The 22,195-nt window shown below is 38.7% G+C and overlaps 1 protein-coding gene across 8 annotated transcripts in view; it reads right to left on the bottom strand.

Moving 5' to 3' along the window:
* Positions 1–204: 204 nt before the first annotated feature.
* Positions 205–22,195, bottom strand: part of NIN (ninein) — a 96,057-nt gene continuing 74,066 nt past the window's right edge. For 4 of the 8 annotated variants that reach the window (XM_049612795.1, XM_049612797.1, XM_049612798.1 and 1 more), the window contains 10 exons: positions 20,562–20,675; positions 17,734–17,856; positions 16,967–17,080; positions 16,074–16,220; positions 14,211–14,378; positions 12,769–12,918; positions 10,508–10,612; positions 6,860–7,060; positions 3,211–3,324; positions 205–1,066 (listed from right to left, as the gene is read on the bottom strand). In XM_049612795.1, the coding sequence (XP_049468752.1) occupies positions 857–1,066; positions 3,211–3,324; positions 6,860–7,060; positions 10,508–10,612; positions 12,769–12,918; positions 14,211–14,378; positions 16,074–16,220; positions 16,967–17,080; positions 17,734–17,856; positions 20,562–20,675 (1,446 nt within the window). In that variant the 3' untranslated portion in view covers positions 205–856. Of the gene's footprint in view, positions 5,057–6,859; positions 7,061–10,507; positions 10,613–12,768; positions 12,919–14,210; positions 14,379–16,073; positions 16,221–16,966; positions 17,081–17,733; positions 17,857–20,561; positions 20,676–22,195 lie in introns of all 8 variants that reach the window. The other 4 variants (XM_049612799.1, XM_049612802.1, XM_049612800.1 and 1 more) reach the window with 4 other exon arrangements.

Here is a 22,195-nt window from a genome sequence, read left to right as displayed (position 1 = left end):
AAGACTTTAGAGAGAGAGAAACCCACATGGTTTGCTTAACTCTCTTCTAAGAGTAACTGTTGAAAGTGGTTTGTGTTCAGTGCTTTCCTTATAGCTCAAATGCTATAAGAATGTGGCTTTATCCATTTCTTAGAAGATAAGCTCCCCAAATGAAACTTGTCAGAAGGAAAAAAAATGCTTAAAGAAAGTTGGGTTTTTTAAAGCAAGTACAGTTTTAACCTTAGTTAACAGTGTAGTTGAGTAAATCAGTTTTTAGTATCCATAATCCATCAGGAGTAGTAATACTGCCATAGGTGTTAGAAGGTCAAGTACATGGGCTTTGGCTCTTCTGTCCTCCGTGGTTATTGAGCTCAGGGTCTCTCACTAAAGAGCCAAAATTATTGGAAACAGAATGACTTCTCCATATTTAAATGTGTAAGAAGACAGACATTTGGTTTTCAAATAAAGATCAAAACAAACTCATCAGATCTAAAACTTAAAATACCTGGAATTTACACAAACATTTGTACATAATATTGTTTTGTTTTTTAACTTATTCACAACTGGGGGTTTTAAGATTCTTGCATTGTGTTCACATACCCACCTTTTTGGTGGCTATCAGGGTATGTTTTTAAAATTCAAAACTGGGGAATAATTTAAACAGTGAAATATGTGACTATTTGCAGCTCCCATTAGAGTCTCTTTAGAAAAACTAATTACAGCGAATGGAGAGTACAGTTCTGTTGCTGGCAGTTTTAGGTTGAGCTGAACTTTAAACCAGTAAAGGTTTAAAAAAAAAAAAAAGGGTTGAGAGAACCTACTGAAATGTTCCATCCATTTCAGTAAAGTGCACAAATGAGTGTATCCTTTGGCTTGGCTATGACCTCAAGGGAGGTGTAGAAGTCAGTGGTGCTGGTGCCAGATTCCTGACTATATTACTGAGGCTGGCAATCTTCTCTTCTAGGAGGTAATTTTTCTTTTCTGCTGTTTTTTGTCGCTGTTCAGTCATTTCCAGAGCTTTCAACAACTGGGCATTTTCAACATACAAATCCTTCACCATCGCATCTGCTTTAGTATTCTTGCACAGCTAAAAACAGAAACCAGAAACATTTTGACTCCATTTCTGTAACTGTCTTAAGTTTAAGGTCTGACATTAGAACAGTTGTTCATAAAGGCAAATGACTTATATTCTTTTATTTAACAATACAGGTTTAACATCAGACGTGGCATCAGGGATACAGGCAGAGCACATCCACTTTTTCCAAGCTGTTTCTTTGCATAAAGTTTGTAGAAGCCACTAATAAAAGAACAGATTGATATTTGAAAGCTCAAAAAATGAAAGCTTTTTTTTTCCCACCTAAGTAAATTAGGTGTTACTGCTTTTTCTTTCTCTAAAAATAGCAAAATACTTTCATAACTTCTGAGGTTTAGGGTGTGAACTTTAACTCTGTTCTTAACAGATGCTTGAGTTTCCTTCCCATTCATAGCTATAACCTGATTATTTTAAAATTTGGTTCATGTATTATAATACAGAGGTAAGATCTGGGCAGCTCCTTTTCCTTAACTCTTCCTCTTTTACATAGAACTTGTCAGAAGATAGACTTTAATTTTTATAGTTAAAATATATAGTCAAGGGATGGGAAAACTTGTCAGTGGCCTTGCGATAATTTTATTTTGGTTCCTATTATATGTATTCCAACCCTCCCTTCACTCATTACACCTCATTTTACAGGCAGTTTTAACCAGGGCATCTAAAAGTATAGAGGTTTCAGGGGAAAAAAGAACAACTGAGAGTGGCTAATTTATTAGCATTGCAAAGGGCAATGATAAAGACGATAACACCTGAAGCCTGGAATCTAGATGACGGGCAAGTGTAACATACTAACCTACCCTATTGAGCTGTTCTAAGGAAACATTTCATCCCTTCTTCTCTCCCTTCCTTCCTGCCGTTTACAAAACACTCCTGGCTCTTCATCCTAAGACCCTCTACTGCCCACTCCTCCCTATTTCTCCTGTTTCTTCTCCTGCTCCTCTCAGGACACTATGATCTGTTAATGCCAAAATATTTGTAGATGTCCACACACCATATGTTGTCGTAACTGCATGATGTTCCCGTAGCCTAGAATGCCCTTCTCACACTTCTTCACCTGTTCAAATCTTACTCAGCTGTCAATACTTGAAGAGGCCTTCAGGAAACTTTCTTTAAAGCATGGAGTTAGATCAAGTATTCTTCCCTGTGTTCCCCTCTGCTGAAAATAGAGTGGATCGGATTTTCTTTGTTTAAAATTACCACCTTGCCAAATGCTTAATACCTTGTATGTGAACTACGCTCCCCATTGGCAGGATTTTGTTCACTGTCATATCTCTAGCACTTAGAAAAGGACTTGGCATGTAGTAACTATGTTTTGAATAAGTGAATGATCACAGGGTTGAATAAATGCTTATTGTGGAAGACTTTCTTTTCTTTCCGTTTTGTGATTAAGATATTGGGCAAAGAAAAGTTCCTAATTCTCCATTAAGACCTTCTCTTGGTATTATTATTCTTAAGTTTTATGTGTCTAGAAAACCAGGTGGGACAATTTCTGCCCCCACCTCCCCAGGTCTTAATTTCAGTTTCCAAAGTAGCTATAAATCTTTACTATAGAGTGGTCCTTTTTTGCATGTCTCTTCAGTGGTTACACAAATACTTTCTAAACCCAGGCCACACCTGCCACCAGCAGGTCAGGGTCCCTATTCTAATTCAGAGCACAGCCTTTTGGGGTCTGGATGTAGCCAGAAGACTTTTTGAAGTCGTCATAGCCATCGCAAACAGCAAAGCTAAAATTCCATTTATTACCTCCCCATTTTTTACCAACATAAATTTTCTAGTTATTTAAATAGAATGTTTACTGTCTTGGGCAAATAAAAAAAAAACTACAAAAATTAAATTTGAGCCATGGAACTTCATTAGGAATGCATTAGGTCCAGATGAGTCTCTTAGCAAATGTACATTTTCAAAATTGTGGACAAACAGGCCTTAGGAGAGCTCTGGAAAAATAATGTAGAATACAGAATTCATATTTTTGGAGTGGTATGGGGGACAGTGAATCCTAAGTCCTGCTATACGTTTGTAGTAGAATTTGCCTTTATTTGACAACAAAAATTAACACGTTAATGGCAATAAAGGAATGTAAAACTGGAGTTAAAAGTGGAATGTGGGGTGGGTGGGTGGAGAGGACCCGGGAGGCTCACTTGTTCTTTGAGCTGATTCACTTTATCCTGAAGAAGCCTTTTCACCAGTTTCAATTTCTGTTCAACTTCCATCATCCGTTCTTCCATGACAGTTACCAGTTGTTCCTGGTTTCCCTGAAGGGAAGAAAAAAATGTGTTGTCATTTGAAAAATATGCCATACCGAAAAGAAAGCCCTAGTAATTTATTTTTCCCACAAGATGCCTAGAGAAAGGACAGTAAATATGTGCCTTTGTAACGGGAGGGGTGGATTTCTGATGAAATGGGGGCTCTGAACACTGCATGGGTTGCACATGAGAAAAGTAATCCTATCAGAGAATCAAAGATTAAAAAAAAAAATCTTACCTGTGTTACTATCTTCCCCTGAGATAAAGCAAAATTCTTAAAACCCGCATTTTAGTACCTGTGTGCACTTCTTCTAGTAAAATAGTTTTCAATGGTAAATTAAAAATAAGGTTATCAACCTTCCATCTGTGACTTGGGCCTTGGCAATACTGTGGGTCTCTCAAGACCAAAACAAAACTGAGTTTATTCAGGATCACTTAGCATTTCCAGTCAGCTTGCAATTTGTGTGTCCATTTTTCCTGTGTAAAATGGCTGATTACTGTGAGGGTGTTACTGTTCCTTTCTTTATAATAACCGGCTTCTTCCTGCCAGTTATTGTCATCTGTTTCCCAATTTGACTTGCCATTGTGAAGCAAACATCTGGATTGGAGGCTGGGTTTATCATAAAAAAACTTAAGAATCTCCCCACAAACAACTCATAGATAAAACGAGAGGGCAGAAACAGAGCCAGGGCTTCTCCTCTTCTCACACAACAGTGATAGGTTAAGGAGTTATGCGGGTTTTGAAGAGAGTGTGAGTGCAGCCAGCTGCCCTCCCCGCAGGTCATGAAAATGTCCATGTAAGGAATTTCAGGTTTTTAAAGGTTCTTCAAGCATTAAGCAAAACTCAGGTGTTAAATGGCTGATGGTATAACCCCTTTTAAAAGCATGGAGAATGACCAAACGTGGACTGGAAGCCAATGTTTGGATAAAGCAACAGCATTTATTCAGATATAAACAACTGAACCATGTGATTAGTTTGAAGACAACTGTAGTAGGTCAAAGTCCAATGCAGGAAGTAAATTTCAAGAAAGAAGCTTTGAGAACATTTAGCTTTAAAAAAAAAAAGATAGAATGGCTTTTTAAAGGTCAAACATAAATGGAAGATGCCTGATTTCTACTTGCTTTAAAAAACAAAACAAAACAAAACATATAACTCAAAGAACATGGAGCATGGCCAAAGAGGAAAGAGGAAAAACAAAGGCAGTCATATATTTAAAATTTATTTTATTGTTTTCATCAAAATTTTTCTTTTTCCTGTCAAAAAAGCATGATACATCTTATACAAAACAGTATAAATAACCCAAATTTTCTTCCAATTCCATATATAAAAGTAGTACCTCTTATTAAAAATAGTTACAGCATATGGAATGAGAAAATATATAGAATACATCCTTTCAAGAATCTCAAGTCCACATTCTTTAAATGGTATAAATAAAATGATTTGTAACAAGCTGAAATTTGTGAATTTGATTCACAAACTGTCATTTCTACGTTAATAAATAAGAGACCTAATACTGCAAAGGCTTAATAATAATAATATAATTTAAAAGAGCACTTGATTCCAAAATGTTTTCCAGCTTATGTCTCTGCGTGTGTGTGTGTGTGTGTGGGAGGGGGGGGAGAGTGTGCATCTGAGTAGCTGCCATGGTAAGAAATGTCATCAATAGCAGCCCAGTTTTCACAGGTGCCCAATCCTTCTGTAGGAATCTGCATGCACTGCTCGCTGCTCCGGTAGCAAGGCCTAGAGAAAGAAGGCAAGTGGTATACTTCACCCCATGTCAAGATCATGTTTGGGGAGGAGTCTAAATTCACACATCTATAATGCAAACAATCTTTAAAAGCATACACATTAACACTACAATGCAAGCAAAGCAACACAGAGGCAGAAGAAATCACATCACTCCACACACAGAGGCGACGTGCAGATTCTAATAATGTTCTGTAATCTTAAAATTAGTGTCAGCTCAGGGGCCAGAAACAGAAGAGCCTGCAGTGGTATTCTAGAGACAACAATAAGCAGTCCACTCTGCCATCTGGCTGGAGAAAAAAGTTTTTTTGTTTTTTTTTTAGTACAAAAACCTCAACAGTCTTTGCAGCGCCTAGGTGGCTCAGTTGGTTGGGCGTCTGACTTTGGCTCAGATCATGATCTTGCAATCTGTGAGTTCAAGCCCCACGTCAGGCTCTGTGCTGACAGCTCAGAGCCTGGAGCTTGCTTCAGAGTCTATGTCTCCCTCTGTCTCTGTACCTCCCCTGCTCATACTCTGTCTCTCTCTCTCAAAAATAAACATTAGAAAAAAATTAGGCAAAAACTGTACTAAGGTTTTTTTAATCTTATCCTGAAGTAATTGGAGTAAAAGGATATTTTTTTATTTTTAAACATTGGCAGGTGGGTTGGAAGAACATGTTTTGAAAATAGCGTGAATGAGAAAGCAATGGATACAATGTCTGTTAAAAACTGAGGTCAAGGTTTTATAACTCAATTCTGTAAGGAATTACTGAAGTATCTTCGACAGCCCATCTACACAATTTTAATATTTGGAAACTGAAGTGGAATAGAGGAAGCTTCCAAAAACGTGGATTTTTAAAGCACAAAAGACAAAACTAATTGTAACCTTTTGTTTGAAAGGGCAGATGACAGAGGATATAATGACAAACCATAGATATATACTACGAGAAGAGGAAGACAGAACTGCTCCACTGTGTAATTGTAGTGCTAATTTGACTTTGCAAAGCCACTTTGAGACAATTAGGGAAAAGGAGTTGGGGAAATTCCTTATTAAATGTCCACTGAGAGACAGAAGATGAGCATCCAAACCAGAAAGGATTCATTTAAAATTATACAAACGAAGGAGTAATTTCAATTTTATTGGTTCTGAATAAACAAAATCGACAAGCAAAGCTGGACTATGAACGAAGCACTTAAGAGAACTATTTGAAAATCCAGCTTGTATCAGATCGTGTCTGTAAGAAGCTAGGATGATTCTAACTCAAAGGGAAGGGGAAAAAGATGTTGATTTTCTGAAAGAGTTTTTGAAACTAGATGATTTTAAAAAACATAGTTGACATTTTTCCCTTATGTCACTGACTCCACAAAGTCCCCACTTGTGAATTCTATGGAATTCAGCAGGTTGTACCCCTCTGGTACAGGAAAACCTAGGGGCCTGTGTTAGTACTGCGTATCTTAGAGGTGAACTTGAATTCTGTAATATTTCTGGCATCACACAAATGTCAAGTCAAAAACTGTTAGGTCAGCTGTACACTGTGCTTAAGTGATCCTGATCCTTCGTCATGGATTACGAATGTGCAAAGGAGACCCAGAACACTTCATCACCCAGCTTAGAAGCTGAGAGCTCAAAAGCATCACTGCAAAAAACCAAACCCAAACAACACTGCAGTTCCGTGGGTGTGTAAACACAGGTAAGGTGAGACTCTTCAACAGACACGTTAAGTTCTTAATCTCCACCTCTGAACGGGTAGAACTTCCCAATAAACAGGTCAAATTAGGTGATCTGAGTTTACTATGAGGGAAAACAGAGCCTCGTACCTGCGGCGTGTTGGTTTCGGAGGTCCTGTTTTCAAGTTCCTCCTGCAGGCACTGGTTTATCCTTTCTGCCTGCAGCAGCTGCTGTTGAAGCTGCAGAAACTGCTCCCTGGGCACCGTCGGACAGGCTTGCTGCTGGCGCAGCTGGAGATCCCACGTGGGAGGGGATGGGCTAAGCATCACAATGGACCTCAGGTGCTGCATCTGGAGGACAGAGGCGGAGCCCGGTCAGCCGAAGTGCCTTCAAGCACAGAGTTGCCCTTGCAAATGTCAAGCAGAGGGAATGAAGCTGATGAATTCATTAACGGCCTCTCAGACCCACTGATCACTTGAACACAGGACAGTACGTGACTTGAGTAAGAAGTGAGTAACGGGAAGGGTCATTTTCCTTAGGAGATAATATAGTTAAGAAGTAGGATTTCTTAAAAGTTTTTAGACTTAAAAGATGTACTTCCTCACTCATGATGGAGCTACATGATATAAGTCATGTGTCTGAATTCTACTTCATTGTTTCTGGCACTAGAACTTTTAATTATGCCTGTTTAAAAAAACAGCGGGGCACCTGGGTGGCTCAGTCGGTTAAGCAACCGACTTCAGCTCAGGTCATGATCTCACGGTCCATGAGTTCGAGCCCCACGTCAGGCTCTGTGCTGACAGCTCAGAGCCTGGAGCCTGCTTTGGATTCTGTGTCTCCCTCTCTCTCTGCCCTGCTCATGTTCTCTCTCTGTCTCAAAAATAAAAGCATTAAAAAATAAAAATAAAGACACAAGTTGGGGTAAGCAAAGGGGAGAAAGTGGTTCAGCTTTAGGGTTTTGCCACTTTACTTACCATTCATAAAGACTCTTAAAAGCAAATGTTCAATGACTATGTATTTTCCAGGTTAGCAACTGAGTCAAAGAATCTCCTATCCAAAATTATTTTAACCTATTTTATTTTGTCAATGTTCAACTCTTAAATGGCACTGTAAGATAAGCAATTCGGGGACAGAGGGTGATATAGAAATACTTGTTCAAGACCATAAGACAATGATGTGTGTATCACATGCCGAAGTTGGGGAGAGGAAAAGGAAGGAGAATGCACATTGCATGTGGCCAGTGAAGCATGGCACTCCACATCTGTCGATACATTCAGCGGACTGAGGACTCAACAGAAGGCATGCAATGAAGACGACCAAGTACCAAACTCAAGAAGAAGCACCTCAAGGCTTCTGAGAGGGGAAATAGGCCCTCTAAGAGACGACTATAACTAAACATTTACCATGAAACTTCAGAGCCACTATCCATTTCCTTCAAGCTAAAGTTCTGAGGTGGGAGATTACCCATTTTGAAATATTTCTAGTTACAGATTTAGAAAACCCACCATTTTATTTTCAGGAATAAAGAATAGGGAGAGTTATGATCCCATGATTTTCTATCAGCAGGATGAGTTTCTTCACATATATCTTTACATACTGAGGAAAATCCTGGCCTAAATGTAAACAGACATATGCCACAGTTAAAGCAAACTGAAAATGAATACTGGCTCTTACCTTAAGTATGTATTAACTGTTACAGTCAGTAGAAATGATTACATGAACAGGGAGTCTAATGAGAGGTCTCCATGCTATGAAATTGATTGAAAGAGAATGTTCTACCTTCACACACTATCTCAGGCAGAGAACTGCACCCTTCTCTGCTAGTTCCAACCACAGAGTTCTAGGTACAGGTTAGCCACAGACAAAACAAAAACAAAAGAAAATTACAGGAGTCATAAAGAGAGGAAGAAAAGTATGAGTTACAAAAAGAGAACAGTTAAAACTGGGTATATTATATACCTGAATAGGTGTGCTCAAGTCAGAAAGAACTTACAAAAACACCAACATTTACATTTCTCCGTGTATAAACTTTAAAATATCTTATTTCTCTGATCCTGCAACTGCAATGTGAGTTTGGGAACTTACCACCTTTTCCTCCACCTACCCCACTACAATTATTTAGAAGATTCCAGGTCCAGCATGGGTGGATCTGATGTTAAATACTTGGTTTTACAGTTTATATTCTGCATCTCCAAATGGCAATTTTCTCGTTTGAGTGTTTGAAAACTGTTGGCTACCGGAGGTACCCAGTGGACTTGAGAAGTGCTAATATGGACTGGAACCCCTTTGTTGAATGTTCAAAATGAACTGTTTATAGAACACCGCCTCATGTAGTTCAAAGAGCCCCAGAGTGTGACTCAAATTCTTCTATTTCCTAGTCTAGTGATGTGGGAGCATGCCCTGGAGCATGGATATGTATTGTATTACATCAGCGACTTTTAAACTGGCATAGAAAGATGAGGAGAGATGCCTTCCGTCAAGGGAGTGCCTACATCAGATGAGAAAGCTTTCCTGAAATTCCTTGATCCTAAAAATTCTGAAAAATAATGAAGGGAAATTGCTTATGATGGCTAATCATGTCAAGGGGGGTTAGGAAGAGATGGGGGTTTCTGAGGACGGCTCGAGCAGGTGGGAGAAGAATTGGCCTGTTAGCAGAACATTCGGAGAGGATCTGCCACTGCCTAAGTATATACCCTGTTACTTATCAATTTGGTACTAGAGAGGTGGGGCTTAGCTTCAGATATCTTACTCCTCACAATATATAATTATTTCATCAGAAAGCATGTCTGTATCTAAACATAGCCTGCAGCTTGGGCTTTTGAACACACTTATTATATGCTATTTATAGTTTAATCTCCCTATTAGTGGATAAATCAGAGAACATAAGATTGGCAGAAACCTCAGTGGTCATTTAAATGTCAGTGTGACAAATTTGCCAGTGTTTCGCCAGATTTCGTAAAAATCATCCATTTAAAATTACCTTGGCATGTCCAATTTCTTAAAATATTTAAATCTCTCTCATCCTATAATTCTGTTTTTAAGATATTTGTATTCGTAGTAGTTTTTAAGAGCACAAAGACATTTTCTACCCATGCCCTCTCTACCTGAGATAAATTTTATAGTACACTACGTGATATTTTCATCTACCCAAAGCAAAATATCTCTGTGAAGTTTTTACTTATTATAGGAGGATTTGTACAGATGTTGTTTTACATCCTGTAATTGTACTTAGTAATCAGAAAGCAATCTGGTAGACTGGATACCCAATGTCCGAGCTGACAAGTTTTACAACTCCATTTTTATATTTAACAGATGTACCTCTCCCGAGGCAGTGCTGAATTACAAATCTGTAATAAACCATGACAGCACCTGAACATTAAACTTCTACATGCTGATATTCCCAAATTCCTAACCCAAGAGGCTGTTAGCAATCCATCTATAAAACACTACGTATGATATGGGAGGTATCGGGAAACCGTTACAATCACAGCAGTGGTGGGGAGCTCTGGACCAATATCAGAGTCCCGCCCCCTGAATTTGTTGAGGTATGGGTCCTTGCATTTTAGGATTACCCACATTATTCCTTCCTCTGTGAAGCAGTGTAAATTCCCATGACTATGTAATGAGCAAAAATGTCTATCAAACTTGGTAAGACAGACCAAAGAATTCAGCTTGGCAGCATACTTTTCCAGTTTTTCTCGTAATAGGAATTCATGCTATGCTGCTCTCTCTCAACAAACGGCACATTCATGGATTAAAATATTCTTCAGACTGAGGCCCTTTGCTTAAAAACTCACCTCCATTAGCTGCTCATCCAGTTTTACTTGTTTCTTTTTCAGGCCTTCATTTTCCAAATGAATTGTTTCTAACTCTCTTTCAAGGGAATTCATCTGACTGACCTGCTAAAAAAAAAGAAAACAAAACAAAAAAAAACCCAAAAATTTCCTTTACAAACACTTGAGTTGCTCTTTTTTATTTTGACAAATCCATGCTAGTCAGAAATCTCACCCCTTGGAAGAAAGCAAAGATCATTCAGCAAAGGAAAACAGCACTATGATTCAGTGCATCAATTATATTTAGTTTTTGATCATTACTGCTTACATAGAACAGATTCCGTAAGGCACCTGGCTTGCAAACTTTAGTGTCACTCACTGTAAGAAACACACCCAGGACATAAACTCATACCCATAAGTACATATATACGCATCATCAGTTATAAGTGCATATCACTGAAAGAAAATTTCATGAAATATTTATCCTTACCATGAACCATGTACTCTGATATTTTCCAGTACGTTTTATTAATAAAAAAGGTAGAAGTTTTCACTACATCCCTTTCATGATCCTCTACGATGGATCGGTGGGGAAAACAGTCTTAAGGCAAAGTTTAAGTCGGGTTTAAAACAGAGTACAAAAAACCTGCTTTATTGAACTCCTTTCTCAATTTTAAAGACTAAATTTGAAGATTTTATGAGTATCCATTTTTGGAATTCTCTATTGCAGGAAGATTCTAATGAGCTACCTGACCCAGGAATTCGGAATATTGCTAAGTAGAAATACAGGACACTTCTATAGAAGGCTGATTTTGGTTTCTATCAAAAAGAGCTGAGGAGAGTAGCAAGAATTTTTAAACAGAAGAGTAATCTTTTCAAGTTAAAACCTATCATTAGACTTTTCTCTCAGTGAGCAGCTGGATGAAACCCTTTATCTTTCTGAAAAATGTACTTGAATGTACCTAAAATTAAATGGCATTTTGGCTTTAGAGCACAAACCAGTCTTCTTACCGCCTATGGTCATAACTTTCACAAACTTAAAATTTTCATAAAATTTTTGTGACAGAAACAAATGATTGTTCATCATTCTTCCCAGATTTTTACACAAACCATAATTTTCAGAAGAGGAAGGTAACAGTGACCACTCTGAGTTTTGGTTGAGAAGAAGGAAGAAAGAAAAACAAGGGACAAGAACTCCCAGGGTAGCACTGGGCTTAGATCTCTTACTTCAGGGAACCAAGTACAGAAAGCAAAAGTTGCTCTAGAGACTTAACCACATGGTAGCCCCCCTCCAACACGGTCCCTACTGATGTCCACCCATGGTGTTCACGCCCTTGGTCTGTGTGACCAACCGAAGACAGCAGAAATGATGGTGTGTCCCTTCCAAGGATTAGCTTATAAAAGGCACTACAGCTTTCTATAGTGATCTTTTGGAATTTCTCTCTCTCTCTCCTCTTAGTCACTGCCATGTCCTGAGAAAAGGCCCCGGTGGTGAGGACCTGAGGCCTCTGGTAATCAGCCAGCCAGAAACAGAGCCTCTTCCTGTAATATTACTGAACTTGGACGTGGATCTTCTAGTACCAGTGAAGCCTTCGGATAAATGTAGTCCCAGCTGATAGCTGGACCACAACCTCATGAGAGACCCTGAGCCAGAACCACTCAGCTAAGCTGCTTCTGAATTCCTGGCCCACAGAAAAGGAGACAACAAATGTTTGTTCTTTTAATTTGTTGCACAGCAATAGATAACTAACACAGACCATATGAAGATGTTCCTGATATTCAGGATATATATATTTTAAAGTATATCTATTTTGCTAACTTAACAGGGCTGTGAGGCACTCGGTTGAGCATCTGACTATGGTTCAGGTTATGATCTCGCGGTTCATGGGTTCTGTGCTGACACACATCGGGCTCTGTGCTGACAGCTCAGAGCCTGGAGCCTGCTTCGGATTCTATGTCTCTCCCTCTGCCCCTTCCCCATGTGTGCTTGGTCTCTGTCTCTCAAAGGTAAATAAATACTAGAAAAAAATTAAAAGGGCTGTAATACTGCTAAAGATGATTAACCATCTTCATTATGAATGCTTAAAGTTAACTGCTCCTTTGCAACCACCATTCAATCATAAAGAACTATAATACTATTTGACCAGATTACAAAAACATACATGTAAGGAAGAACCAAAATATACCATTGTGATCACTTCCTTGGAAGCATGCAGGGAAAGAAACATACACTTAGGGACACATCACAGTAAGGACGTTGACACATTTAAACTCTTAAAACTTACCTTCCTATTAGTAGGTGATCGTTCCTTTTGAAACTGTTCACACTCTCTCTTTAAGCTCAACTTCTCTTGCTCTGTAGGCCTCACCGTACCTGATGAGTTTAGATGTTTTTGGTGCTTAGGGGGAAGAAGGTTTGATTCCAGTTGACGGACCTAATAACAACATATGTAAGAGGAAGAAATGTGAAGATAGTCATCCAGTGAGGAAGAAAAACAAAAAAAGAACATAAGGAAAGTTTTTATTCAGTACTTGGGTTCTGTTGTATTAAAAACACTTTTTTTTCCCAGTCAAGTCTGCCAATTTTTTTTTAATTTTGTTAATGTTTCTTTATATTTGAGAGAGTGAGGGGCGGGGGGCAGAGAGAGGGAGACACAGAATCTCAAGCAGGCTCCAGACTCCGAGCTGTCAGCACAGAGCCCGACATGGGGCTCAAACTCACAAACTGCGAGATCATGACCTGAGCCAAAGTTGGACACTTAACCGACTGAGCCACTCAGGCGCCCCAAGTCTGCCAATTCTTGAAGTCTGCTTTTTTTGGATTGCAAACGATCCTTCTAGGTAAATCTGTTTTTAGTCTGGTTGGGTCTAAAAACCCAACACTGTAAGGACCAGAGAATAGAGGACGTCTGGATCTACCAAATCGCTGGGCGTCCACAGGGTGACGTGGCTGTCAGGAAAACATAGTCCTAGGCACTTGCTCTCTGACATGAGCATGGCTTTTAGGAGTCAGTGATGTGACAGTCCCATCAATTTTATATTGGACTGTCCACACCTGAAACCATGTATCCACACCAACAAGTTCCATGAGGACAGCGACCATGTCTGTCTTGTTCAACGCTATAACTTCAGCAATAGCAGAGTTTCTGGCACAGAGTAGGTGTTCTAAATCGCTATCTGTGGCTCTTCAGAGAGTTCTTTCTTAAGAGAAATGTTTAAGCATAGGTTAAGCATAGTTGGTCAACTACTTAGCAAAAGTAAAGACTATATATAAACATCAGTTTAGTGGTTGGAAAAGATCATCTTCAGAGACCATTCTAACCTTAAAAGGCTGAATCTTTAAAAAGGGGTACTTTTTCTCTTACAAGGAGTTAGCCCAATAAGATGGAGTCCAATTTTGCCACTTTTGTACTATCAGTCTTGACAGCTAGTCTCTTTAAATGAAGAATACATAGTTACCATAATTCTCATGAGTCTGTATTGAAAGTCAGGATTAAAATCATTGATTTTAGTATAGAACTGATTACACAAAATGAAACAAAATATTTTATAAACATATCAGGATAAAATTATTTGCAAGTAAATGATAAATTATGCATTCTTAAAGTAAGTCTGCCATAGCAGAATACTCAAATCCATACCCTAGACCCATTTCAGTCCTATTAAACATTCATTTTTATACCACACTATTTTCAAACGTATGTCACCATGTGCCGCTTTTCGTTACCTTGTCCCGTGAGTGCGTGAGTTCCGCTTTGGTGTTCCGCACCACAGTTTGGAGTCTCTCGTTCTCTTGCCAAAGCAGCTGTTGTTCCTCCTTCATCACATGATCCATCTGGTCCCAAGAAGGCCTTTGCTGCTGGTTATGGAAGGTGGCTATTTCTGGGGCCCAGTTCTTAAGAGCAAATTGAAGAGTTAAGCCTTAAAAACAAGCTGATTTCTGTTTTGAGTATATTTACTCAATGACAATAATTCTTAGGAAGCACCTTTCATTCTTCGTATCTTCTAATGGGGGTGAGTGTATGTTGTGTGTGTGTGTGTATGTGTCTATATACACACATACATACCGTATTTGGGGGGTGTGACTTAAAAAAGGTTTGGAAACTTCTTTGTTTAAAATGATCTTCGGCAAAATAGTCCCATCAAGTCTAATAGCAAAGATGACTGTAGGGCAAGTCAATTCTATATAGAACCCAAGTGCGTAGAGATTGGTGGCCTTAAAAATTGCTTCATACTTATCAAGTTAATGCTTTGAACCCAGATCACTATTCTTTTGGTTAACAGAACACAGAGGGAACTTCAAGATGCACTGCTAACTTGAAAGCTTTCACAAGCTAAACTCTTTCATTTTTCCCATATGCAATCATACCCTTTTTTAGAATCCAAAGCACATACTGTCCATGTAATTGAGCCCTGAACTCAGGAATATGCTTTAAGCTACCAAAGTGATTTTTTGGATTCTGGAAAATGCTTTAAAAAAGGTAACAAGTAGGTAAGCCTTTTGTGTTTTAAGCTAAACCATGAAAAAGAAAAAGTTACAATCTCATTTTGAGAAAAATGTCAGCCCAGAAATAATTTTTTAAAATGGAAAGAACTATTGTTCTTTTTTAAAAAAAAAAATAAAGAGGAGGTTCCTGGCTGGCTCAGTAGGTAGAGTGTGAGACTCTTGGTCTTAGGGTCATGAGTTGAGCCCCATGTTGGGTGTGGAGCCTGCTTAAAAATATATATGTGTGTGTGTGTGTGTGTGTGTGTGTGTGTGTAAAATAAAAAGTATCACCAAGATATAACTGGATTAAAATAACTGTCCTACTTTTATGGTAGGACAAAATGTTAATATCTCCACAAGGCTGACATCTATAATACCATTTCTAATTTATATAAGCACACAAAATAGCATTTTGATATATTAAAATGAGATACACTTTATATAACATCAAGAGTGTTTTTGTTACCGCAAAATAACTCAGCGTGGTCTCCTGACCTGCGCAACACAAAACGTAACCTTGTCACTATGCTTCCATTTATATGAAGTTCAGAAAAAGGCATCCCTAACCTATGGTGGCAGTGGGTCAAAAAGTGGTTCCCTTGTGGTCATCGACTGGAGGGGAGACATGAGAGCCTGCTGGGTGCTGGCAATGTTCTATATTTTGAAATAGGAGTTGTTTACACAAATATATGCACATACATAGTTATGGAAAATATACACGTGAACAACATAGGTTTGAACTGCACGAATCCACTTACGTGGAGATTTTTTTTTTTGAGACAGTATTGTATTTTCTCTAGCTTTATTATAAGGATACAGTACATAATATGTATAATACCTAAAATATGTGTTAATTGTTTATATTATTGGTAAGGCCTCCAGTAAACAGTAGGCCTAACTATTAGTAATTAAGTTTTGGAGGAGTCAGAAGTTTTAGGTGGATGTCTGACTGTACAGGGGGCCGGGGCTCCTAACCCCTGTTGTCGTTCAGGGATCAACCATATATTTATGTAAATACACACATCCATAAAAATATTCAAGTTACAGACTTAAAATCTGTGCACTTAACTGTATAAAGTTATACCTCAATAAAAAAGAAATTACCTTGTCACCAGCATTCTGAAGTTGTTTATATAAAGACATCACTTCTTGTTTCAAAGCCTCCTTTTCCTGCTGAGTCATTCGTAGGTCAGATTTAATCAGGGACATTTGCAGGTTCACATTCTGTAGGGTGTCTTCTAAACTCTGAACCTGCATCATGAGAAAAATCTTACATTGTGATGCAGATCCTCATGGTCTCACCTACAGCATGTCCAGGAATGAATGAGCTAAGATAAGAGAATTCCAAGGTCCCTTATATTTACTATATCCAGCTCTTTTTAGTAGCCTCGTGGAGACCCCAGTTATTATGTATTATTTACAGGATGTTATATTTAGAGCAATGATGAGCTATGTCCTGGAGCAAGGTGTCGCTAACACAGTCATCTGGTATATGACCAAGTGATATCTTACAGAACCAGTGAGTACCAGCTGGCATGACAAAAGCTAGCTCAATCCCATGAACCATGAGGTCACAACTTGAGCTAAAATCAAGAGTTGGATGCTTAACCGAATGAGCCATCCAGGTGCCCCAGTATCTATTTAGTTAAAAATAATCTAAATTTGTAAAAGCAATGTTGATAGATATCAAAACAGGGCATGAACCTGCCTTAGAAATCCTTTTTCTAAATCAGAAACAAGCAGTCATTTCCACACAGTATTCTTAAGCTTTTATAAGTAATCTCATAATGATGAGGTAATCTCATAATAATGAACTCTGAGGGAACTGTTGTTCAAGTTTCATCACACTATAAGCATATGAAAAATATTAATCAAATTGAATCATTATGAACCCTCTTAGGCCCATTCTATCTGGAATATTCTTTCTACTAGGAATTCTGTTGGAATACATAGGAAAATAATTAACTGTACAGGTGAAACAACAGTTGGCCACATACCTTTTCCTGTGAAGCCTCTAGTTGGGACTTTAAGGTTTCACTCTGGTGTTCCCAAGATTTCTGTTCTTGCTTCATAGTAGCAATTCTATGCTCTAAAAGACTTGATTTTGCCAACTGTTTCAGGAAAAGAAAAGAGATAGCAGGCATGTTTGCAAACATATCTAGCCTCGATTTGTGCATCTCCACAGAGGCTGAAAAGATAAGTGCCATGTGGGAGCAGGGCAAGGTAAAACACAGACATTTTCCTGACTCCCTTTTCTACCTTTAATTTTGAAGAGTCTCTTTTCTTTGGTGGTTTCCATTTTTCTCTCTCATTGCCTCATTGTGGGTGAGAAGTGGTAGGCCGGGAGGCAATTAAAACTCTCAAGAGTGTACCATAATAGGAAAACATGGAACGCCTACTAAGGCAGGTGGGGCGAAAGCAGTGTTGTGGGATTTGCTAGGGAAAATATGATAGAAAAAAAAGCGTGTGTCTATGTAATAGATCTCAGAGTATTATATGCGACAATACTTATTTATATATGAAGTAGCATGGCTATATATTAAAATGAGGCAAACTGTATATTACTATATTTAATAATATCATCACTAAACAAATTTAGCCTCCTGTTAAAATCCTGACCTCAGAAATTCAGAGGGCGCGTAAGGCCTGCTGAAATGCTGGAACGCTCAGGCTAAAACGGGACTGCTGAGTGCCACTGGACATAGAGAAATGCTCACTATGGTATACACTGTATGGTGATGGTAAAAAGTCTTCTGTTTCCTACCTTATCCACACAGCTCTTTAGTTCTTCACTGAGAGCCTCCTTTTCTTCCAGCAGTTTTTCATTGTAGCTGAGAACACTAGCAAGTTTTTGCTGGAAGTCACCAAGATCAGGACATCTGTGCAGCTGTAAGAGATCAACAATCCCATCGTGTCTCATGGCTGTATTTATAAAGAGGTATTTATAAACAGGGCGTTTTCATGGCTGCTGCTACTTCCCTATCTACATAGATATTTCAGAGGACATATAAACTCTAAGGAACTATAATTAAATTTAACAAAATGTTCCCTACTCAATTCTCTCCATTCTCCAACTGACTGCCAAAATGTCTGCTCAGATAGATTCAAGCAGACAGACACTGTTACGTAACTGTCCTAGCTTCCGTTGCACCTCAAGGGAAAATAAGTGACATACTGCCATTCTGTCATCAATTTAACATGTGTACATACATAGCACCATACATTTTCCTCATGCTTTTTTAACTAGAAAAAAATCTTTTTCAGCAATCTCAGTCAAGAGTATAGAATTGGCATGAACCAAGGACTGTGTATCAATACAAAGACAAGTTTAAAGCTAAAACAATCAGCGTTTTTCAGTTTGTTTCATGGGTCCTTCCCTTTGGAAGAGGCCAAAATTGCCTGGCTCAGTAAAATGTTAATGCGGACACATTGGCTTCCTCCTCTCCACTGGAATCAAGGCAAACCAAAGGCTGTTTCCGTTCCATTTCAGTATCAGCCTTACTAGGACTGACATTTTGGGGGGCCTTTCTGTGTACTAGAGGATGGTTAGCAGCATCTCTGGCTTTTAGATGCCCATAGCACCCCTCTCTCCACACACCAGTTGTGAAAAAAATGGCCCTAGATACTGCTAAATGTCCCAGGGTATGGGAGTGATTCCTACCTCCCCGCCAATGACTGCTTCAAAGAGACCGATTGTTTCTTACACGTCTTTACCCTTTCCCATAGTCCATATATTTTTAATTTCCCTCTGTTTCATTTGACTTCCATATGTTCAGTTCTTCATTAAGATTTTATGGCCATCTTTCTACTTTATACCTTAAGTTCTTTGACACATTTAGCTTTAGAATAATATGACAAAATAGACTTTAAGGGTTGAATCTTGTCTTCAACTGAGAACAAATACAGCACACCTTACAAATCTAAAGTCAGAAGGACATAGGACAATGTATTTTAAAGTACCGAGACACTGGTTTACTAAAGGATCTTTCTCCTTTGCTCTCTGCCTTGCTTCCTCATCCCAAGAACCTCACAAAGCCTGGTACCATTTTGGGTGTGCAGGTTGGCATGTGGCTTCTGCTGATGCTACTTGTGTTTCTTTGCTGTGCAACAGATAATTTCTCACTCACAAAGTAATTTTACTTGTATTATGTCCTACAGAGCAGCACATACTTCCTAGGTCCATGCCGTATGGCAGCAACAATGGGCTGATACTATCCTACTGTCGTGATCCAAAAGAGCCCAGATGCCGTGAAACAACTTTCTACCCAAGGCAGACAAAGCTCACCATTTTTCCACTTCACTGTTTATCCCACCACCTCTGTAAAACCTTCACAATAAAAACATGCCAAATGATGTCTTCACCATGCTATCTTACTCCCAGATCCACTCCTTTTCTTCTGATCTCTAGCTTAGCGAAGTCACAAAACATGCATTTCCCATGCTATGGATTTGGAGCCCATCATTATCATCTTAAAGACCGAACAACAGATTTTCAAAAGGTAAAGGAGAAAAGTATGCCCACGGTAATTAGGATGAACTTGGTAATAACAGCATTGGAAAACTTAGGCCCTGTGAGCTTCAACTTTTGGAATGTTTATAAAGGCAGACAGCTTCTGTTATGGCAGAACAGATCTGCTCTGCAGAACAGCATCTGACTTACAGAACTCCTCTCAGGTACCAGTACTAGGCATTAGGAGAGGCACAAACTTCCCGGAAGGCTTATAATCCTATTAGGAAGTCAAGACTTCTAGGAGTCAACTAGAGATCAACACAAACATAAACTCAGTGCTAGAGACTCAGTATTTCAGCATTCAGAGGACACCTTTGTGCTCACAGGCTGAACAGATACAAAAGAGAGAATCTGATACTCTAAGGATGTCCTAATATCGAAGTAAACCTTAAGTGAAGCAATTTTAAAAAACAGAACTAAATTCTCCTATTTATAAATTAGGATTGCTCAAATCCTGTACTCACTGAAAAGTACAGAATTAAGAATAAAATAGGACAATGCTCAGGATATACCTTTAAGGTGAACCCTCTTTTATACTTAAAATTAAGTCTTTGTTTGAAACTTTGACATAGGCTTCTTAAAACCAAATTCATAAGTGAGACTGCATCCCTGCTAATGTTCTAGAATTTGCTCCTTAGCCCAAGATAGATGCCACATACTTGCCATAAGAAAAAAAGAGAAAGAGGTACCTTTTTGTGTGTGTCACACCAGTCTGGATGAGTAGTTATTAAAGTTATGAGCAAGAAAGTCACTTTCATTTTAGACAAACTTATTATTACTTTGTCACCTGGCTAGAGGAAAGCAGAGCAACAAATTTCTTAAACTGAAGCAGCTGTGACTGATTTATAGAATTTTAGTCTACAACATGTCAGTTACACACCTCAAACAGCATGTAGAGGTTTAGGAATAGGAGCCCTTATACGTGGACTTGTACTGCAAACCCTCAGCTTTTACGAAGCAATGAGCTAGTTGACAGGACAGTGTATTAAGGATGTCCGGTGGCTGGCAACGCCAGACCATCAGGTTCACCGTGTACTGTGAGCCTCTCCACTGCACCCACTCCCAGCAGCATACAGTCTTACTTGTTTCATTTTCTCCAGTTCATCTTTGAGAAGGAGGTTCTCCTGTTCCACAATATGAGTCTGTATTTTCACTTCAGACAGTTCTGCCTCCAGAGAAGACACTAAAGTGGAGGACTAAGAAGAAAAATTAAAAAATCAAAGAGCGGACATACTCATTTAGCCTAGGGAAACTTACTGGGTTCACAGAAGGCAGCATTAAAAAAACTCTAGCCCCCGATTCAATGACATACTCTTTTATGACCATTATATTCAGTGGAATGAACCAAAACTATTTTTTTTTTAAGTTTATTTTTACTTACTTTGAGAGAGAGAGAGAGAAAGAGAGACAGAGAGACAGAGAGACAGAGAGACAGAGAGAGAGCATGAGTGGGGTAGGGGCAGAGAGAGAGGGAGAGAGAGAGAGAATCCCAGGCTGGCTCTGCAGTGTCAGTGCAGAGCCCGACCCAGGGCTCAAACCCATGAACCTTGAGATCACGACCTGAGCTGAAACCAAGAGTTGGGCGCTACCCAGGTGCCCCCCGAAATTATCTCTTGAAAGACTGTCCACCTCAACGTCATGAACATGATTTCTCAGGTAGTTTTTTCAAGTCTCTCCACTGCAAAGTTATTTCTCTTGGGGGAGACAGGTTGAGACGATGATAACTGTGTTTCTCCTTAACCTTGTTTATTAATTTTAGTTTCTATCGGATTTTGTCTACAACAGTTACTACTCTCATGTTTGCCTAATGATAACTTTCTATTTTCTTCTTTCTTTCTACATTTATTTATCAGAATTCTGCTTTAAGGGAGAGGTGTTAATTCTCCCCCATTTAGTCAATTTTTAATATCGGTTTGTATCCATATCTATTTATTTTATTCTGTATTTATTTTATCCTTTACTATGATTATTTTGTTGGTCAAACTCTTCCAGCTTTGGCCATGAGGAGCTCTTCAAGTGGGGTTCTGTGTCCTCTCGATATGCGCCCCATCTATTTTATTTTATTTATTTTTAGCACTTTTTTCTTTCATCTTGTATTTTCCCTGCCCTAGCCCTAGAATCAATCATTTTTCCAAGGAGCCCTGGCTTCTTTTAAAAGAAAATGGTATTTAGAAACAAGATCTGGGCACTCCATCCATACACACACATCTATATCTCTGTATCAATCTATATATATATAAATATAAATATATATAAATATAAATATATATATATATATAACATACATATATGTGTGTGTGTGTATACATGTACAAATATAAACACATGTATATAGGGAAACCTTTATTTTTTAGCTCATGAGACATAAAAACATTCATCACAGAGAACTGACAGATTGACATCATTAGGATGGTGACATAGGTAGTCCCCACTTCAGTACTTCTCAGAAGAAACTGAATTGGCAACTATTCACATTAGACATCACTGGGCAAATCTCAATGCCCTAACATAACAGGTAGTAAAAATGAATTCTTCTCCTTCCATTGAACAAATGTAAATGGGAGTAGAACATGCTACCCTACTTTATTTTACTGGTTTCTACAACTGATAGACATTCTCTTTCCACTCAGGTCCAAATGGGTGTAAGGACGGCCTAGGCCATGAAACAACATAGGGACATCTAGCCTAAAAACTGGGTAGGCTGTTTAGAGCAGAA

The sequence above is a fragment of the Panthera uncia genome (genome assembly GCF_023721935.1).
Source record: "Panthera uncia isolate 11264 chromosome B3 unlocalized genomic scaffold, Puncia_PCG_1.0 HiC_scaffold_1, whole genome shotgun sequence".
Lineage (NCBI taxonomy): Eukaryota > Metazoa > Chordata > Mammalia > Carnivora > Felidae > Panthera > Panthera uncia.
This window is presented reverse-complemented; position numbering and strand designations above follow the sequence as displayed.